Source organism: Ascaphus truei, chromosome 1 (genome assembly GCF_040206685.1).
Source record: "Ascaphus truei isolate aAscTru1 chromosome 1, aAscTru1.hap1, whole genome shotgun sequence".
NCBI classification, from domain to species: Eukaryota; Metazoa; Chordata; class Amphibia; order Anura; family Ascaphidae; genus Ascaphus; species Ascaphus truei.
The window spans coordinates 398854978-398860977 of record NC_134483.1 but is presented as its reverse complement, the minus strand read 5'-3'; the positions used below and the strand labels follow the sequence as shown (position 1 = coordinate 398860977).

General features: G+C 36.4%; 1 protein-coding gene across 1 annotated transcript in view; it reads right to left on the bottom strand.

The window, feature by feature from the left end:
• Positions 1–842: 842 nt before the first annotated feature.
• GASK1B (golgi associated kinase 1B) overlaps positions 843–6000 on the bottom strand; it is a 44028-nt gene continuing 38870 nt past the window's right edge. The window contains exons 3-4 of the mRNA XM_075612520.1: positions 4670–4896; positions 843–3076 (exon numbers count right to left, since the gene is read on the bottom strand). Of these exons, the coding sequence (XP_075468635.1) occupies positions 2869–3076; positions 4670–4896 (435 nt within the window). The 3' untranslated portion in view covers positions 843–2868. The remainder of the gene's footprint in view (positions 3077–4669; positions 4897–6000) is intronic.

The window sequence follows — 6000 nt, the reverse complement described above, 5'->3', positions numbered from 1 at the left end:
GAGGGCTGGGGAAGAGCAAGGACTGCTGAGGGGGCCCTTGACACGTAGTGAAGGTCCAGGGATCATCCCAAGTTTGGAGACCAGAACAGAGACTGTGTTGGGTAGAGGACTGTCGTGTGCTGTGAGTGTACAGGAATAAATCCGTTCCAGTTGAATATACCTCCTGCCTGGTGTGTGATCTTACTGGGGGGAGAGGTAACCGTTTCTAGTGTGGGAGATCGCCTCCATACATCTGGAGCTTACGGCAGATGGAGGCGCCATGGAGTAAACGTCGAGTATATACCAAAGAAGCCTGTCCTACAGACCCCACAACCATCGGCTGACAATTCAGCCTCTTGTGAACAAAAAGTAGCATGCACCATACACTTGGTAATAGGGGGATCTCCAAGCGGGTGGGCGAAACACCATTACATATATAAGCCAGAATATACAAAAATAAGTTCTATGTGTGTGCCCATTTCTCTGCTTGCACTTCAGACAATATTTTACCGGTACAGACCTTGCATGATGTTTTTTTAATGCCTGTGGCAACAAGCTACTGCAAGGGTACAGTACTATACTAGGAAAATGTGATGTGGTCATGTTAAACATGTTACAAACTATAGTATTTTCTAGGCAAATGCAAGCCTCGTTAGTAAATGTTCCTGTAAAAGTAATGGAGATATTGCGGGTGTTTACCCAACTCAATAATACTGAGCATTTGCCCAATAATGAAAAGTGTGCTTTCTATGGTAAAAAGATAAAATGTAGCTTCACTGACCTGCCACTAACCACAGTGATTTGAATAAGCTTATTTTTAGCCCATAAAGGTCAGAAGAATGAATGACACATTTGATATCCTGGAATTTGACATATTCTTTATTTCAAAGGGAAAAAATGGCATTACATTTATTCACGTTACCAATTTTTTTAAAACATGACACTTACCAACATGGTAAAGAAAAGTTTGAGCTATTTTAAATTCTTACACTCTGTAATACCTGTATGTGGGTTGCCGTCAACATAATACAGATAAATGCATTAATAGGCATTACATCAGAATAAGTCAAAAGTCCAGAGTTATAGACATTTATAACACTACAATTTAATTCCTTCAAGTTTTCCCCAAATGAATGTGCTGAAAGGAGAATAGCCATTTGGTTTTCAAAGTTCAACTGAAATAGAGTATTTAGATGCAAATTATTTCATTAGGTTCATTGTAAACATTAAAAATGTAACATTCTTATTGCTTAAAAAATATGGTTTTCTTTAGTAAAAAAAATTATAATAGCCTATAGCAACTACACAACAGTTAGCTGAGGTAATGTTCGAATGGAATGGGTTATGTACAGTGTGAAAGGAAGTAACTCATTAAGGTGCGGCAGTGCCGACCTGAATTGGAAATTCCTTGCAGTAGTGCCGAATAAGCACTATCAAATGTTAATGAATTACCCCTAAAGTGTATCAAAGTGTTCCAGCTTTCAAACTGGGGCAAAGCCACAACAAAAAAAGTCTTACAAATACAGTACAAACAAAAAATATTTGTGTTTCTTTTTGGATAAATCTAGTGTTGTTTTCTTGCCCAGTTTTGCAGTCAATAGTCTGCACTCCTGTACTTGTAGTATCTCACTTTTCTCAGCTGCAGTAGTACAAGCAAACATTTGTGAGAAAATCATGGCTGTTAGCACCGACAGTCACTTCTGCTGTTGTTCAAGGAAATCCATTAAATACTATACGTTAATCTGATTAGTGACTTCAGAAAATTAGATTTTGTCCGAGACATGTGCAGCATATTAGAGGAAAAGAGATTTGTAACAAAGTGACCATTATTTATAGATATACATGGTTTGTATTTTGGTCCTACTGTATATTGAAAAGAATACACAGATGTAGCAGACGTTATTGCACCGATGGCGCATTAGCCCGTCCCCATTTTTGCCTGTGGCTAATTTATTTCCAATAGCAGTTGCTACCACTGGTGCTTTGCCTGTGTCACGCTGCAAGGAGCTAGCGGGAGCAATAATGTCTGCTACATCTGTAGATGAAGCTATTTTCCAAAATAGTATGTTTATTATGAGCAACCGTTAACAGCGCTATATTTTGTATTTAAAGAATATTCTATTAAATAAAGTTATTAGTAGCATTCTCTAAAACTTTGGCACCATGAAAAAAGACGTAAAAAAAATCTGATCTCAAAGAATGTTTTAATAGATATAAATAAGCAGAGATACTCTTGATTCTACTATCCAAATATTTACTTAGAATACCTTTTATTTGTATTTGAGATTACATTCTGCAGAGATTCTTAGTTAGTATTTGTTTATTAGGTAGGCTATGTTATTTGCTGTGTTTTAACTATGGGGGTTACCTGTATGTATACTGTCAAGAAGAGCAGTTTGCTTAATCTTAACAGAGTAAACATGTTCAGTTACATCAATTTGCTCCTGCTCCAAATGTACAAAATGTCTTATTCAAGTCTCTTACATCTGGCACAGAACAAAAGAGGTTAAAGCCAAGTAAGATTGAAGTGATGTAACCTTGCACCATTCTATTGATGTAAACCTTTCTACATTTCATTATTCTGTTTTAACAAGCAATCTTCCTCCCCTAACTGCTCCAAAGCCAATCTCCAAATCCATATCTGATGCAACTGAAGCAAAACTGATGCAAAGCCCCCTGATACATTGACACAAGAATGACAAAGTAAAAAAGGTGAAAGTTGCATCATATAGTATATGAAGAATTGCTTAAAATTTGCTTCAATTGCGACACTTGTTACATATCACCCCCAAAAATCTTCCAAACATCTCTATGGTTATATTTTGTGGTATTTCATGTAAACGTGACACAATCTATTCACTTTCTTATAACCTGAGAATGTTGTCTGTGTCAATCATTCATAGGCACAACTTTGACTCCATGGGCATTAATATATGTCAACAGGATTTTGGCCCTTCTTTCAATTACATCAATAAGCTTTTCAATCCCTTGTCGCCCTCTTTGACTCTCCCAGTAGACCTTGTCCAGAAAAAACGATTGGAGGAGCTTCTCTCGTAATCGATGGCTTTTTAGCACTGAAACTGCAGATTCTGGAAATCTGAAAAACAAAATGCAGGTATGTAAATCTTTGGTTGATATTTGTTGTCATGATTACTTTATGACTAAATTAATCTTGATACTTTGACTTGTGCCAATGTCCCGAACACAAAGTATTGGACAATGATCAGAATATACTGTAACAGGAATATTGTTTTTTTAAAGTGTAGCCCCAGTAATCTATGTAGCTATGCTATAGAAATTGTACAGATATTGTAATCCTTCTGTTGCTTCACTGCCCAAGACCAAAAGCAGTAGGTATTAAAGCAGCAGTCCAAGCTGACGTTTGTTTTCACCATTAATTTGTGCATCAATACAATCCACACAATTATAGGTAATTAGCTAAGATGCCGATCGATCGATCCATTCTTCTATGATTGATTGGTGAAAATTCGGCTCGGGGGTTCACTAAATTGCTGTCAGTGCAGAAGAAGAGGACCAAAGATGCAAAGTTATGTGGGGATAATCATGTGACCAGGCAGTAACACAATGCAATTGGTGCACTGCTAGAGAGAGAGCAGTGCTCCAAAAGGGGTGTGCCAGAGCCTGTTTCAGAAGAGAAAGGGGATGTGGCTTTGTCAATGGTTGCCATAGAAACAAAAAATGTTTGTCACATTATAATACATTAAAAATGACATTCGGTGTATGTGTTTTAAAAAATAATAATGCTACAAGTATTTTCTCATAGAACAGAACTGATTTATTTAAAAAACAAACATGTAGGATATTGCTTGGTCTACAGCTTTAAAGAGGGCCATCTAAGCAGCTCCGCTATTGAACTTTTCAAACAAACTTTTACTTGTTGGATCCTTTACATGATATTGGCATGAAAATAACATTATAGTTTCCTATTTGCTGTCTGCTCGGACACAACCTGTGCATTCTTGGCTTTGTCTTTCTCATGTGATAATTTTTAGTTTAAACCTGTTTGCTCTTTTCCCTGACTTTGGTTCCTCTGACCTTTCTTCTTCTATGTTCCTATTACACAAGCATCTTGCTATTCTCTGCTCTCCTTGCTCTGCCCATTGAAATGTCATTTATTTGATTGAATGCTATTTACAACTCAGAAATACTTTAAAGCTGTGTAAAACCTTTTATACAATGCAACATTGTTTTCATAAATTTTTAGCTCAAATAATATACATTGTAAGATGATTTTATTGCAGGAACTCACATAAAACAGCAAGAATGTGTTCTAGTGATACCAAAATTACAGTAATCAGAGATTATTGTAAAGAATTATACATTAAAAACTGTCCATATATTTTCCAAAATGAAAAAAGAACTTGCATTTAAATTAGATGTGCTCAAGCAGTAATATAACTGCACACATATACTGTGTGCTGCACATGTGTTTCTATATTAAGAATACAAAATACTTAAAGCAACACTCTGTCCTAGAGTTCAATTTCTTTAACTTTAAAACAGTTCAAATTCAATCCTTTCTTGGTTTTAGATTTTCCTTTCCATTTTAAACCTAACACCATCTTGGTATCTAGTATTATAATTTATCATTTATAATATATATATTATATAATACAAATTGCAATACTATATATTTTCAGGGGGGAAAAAATATAAATACTCTTCTTACTCTATTATTCCATCCAGCAATTTGAAATCCAGATTATCTTCACTTCTGTCAAAAAAACCCTTGTTGTCAATGAAGACCAAGTGCCTTGGGTCATGCTTCCTCTGTATAATATGTGTCAGGTCAATACTTCCTGGATCATCACATTTCAAGTTTAAGCCTTGTTGTACACAGGAATCCTCTCTTCGAGGCTTGAAACCACAACAGTGTCTGTCAAGTCGAGTGTAAACCTTTGAAAAATCACAGAAAGACTAAAATAACAGAAAACACTGCTATAATATGAAACATGTTAACCCCCTACTATGGTCAAAAGGCAATTACATCAAGTTCACTTGAAAAAAAATACGAAAATAACTTACTGGCAAGGGTAATGTCATGATTGGCATTTATGTTATGAAACATAAATGTATGTATGTATCCTAAATGTACATCTCCTAAATGTATCCTCTCCTGATTTAACTTTGCTCGCTCTAATTACAAACAACACTACTTCTCCTCACTAATCAACACATACAAATCCAATCCACGTCGTCTTTTCTCTGCTTTTGACTCCCTCCTCTGACCTTCTCCAACCTCCTCGCACTTCCCTTCCTTAACTTCTACTCAAGCCTTTGAAAACCACGTTAAAGGAAAGGTGGATACTATCCATAGTGCAATTCCTTCTGTTCCTCCCTCCTCGTCTCTGCTTCTACACAAACTTTATTTTCCCACTCTAATCTTTTTCGCCTATTACAGTGCTGGAAGTTTCCCAGCTGATCTTCTCTTCTCCCTCTACAACTTGCCCTCTCAATCACATTCCTTCACACCTTATCAGATCTCATGCTTTTGTCCTAGTTCCCACTCTCATCCTTATCTTTAACACATCTCTATCCTCTGGCACTTTCCTCTCTTCATTAAAGCATGACGTTGTCACACCTATTATCAAAAACAACACCCTTGACCATACGTGCATATTTCTCTGCTTATCTTACCTATCTCTCTGCCATTTTCCAAACTGTTGATGACTCTCTCCTCCTTCAGATTCTGTACTTTTTTGTTATCCATAACAAAGTTCTATCCTGGTTCTCATCATACCTATCCTACTGCTAATTTTCTGTCTCAGATATATATTTACCCACCCCTAACCTCACTCTGATTACCTCTTGGCTATACTGTATACTTGTGGATGGTGCCATGCCACCTTAAAATCAGTATGTCTAAAACTGAACTCCTTATAATTCCTCCTAACCCTGGCCCAATATAACAGTAAACTAAATCACCATCTATCCTGTCACCAAAACACCTTTCCTATGTGTGATATTTGACTCCTACTTTTACTTCTCCATTCATATCCA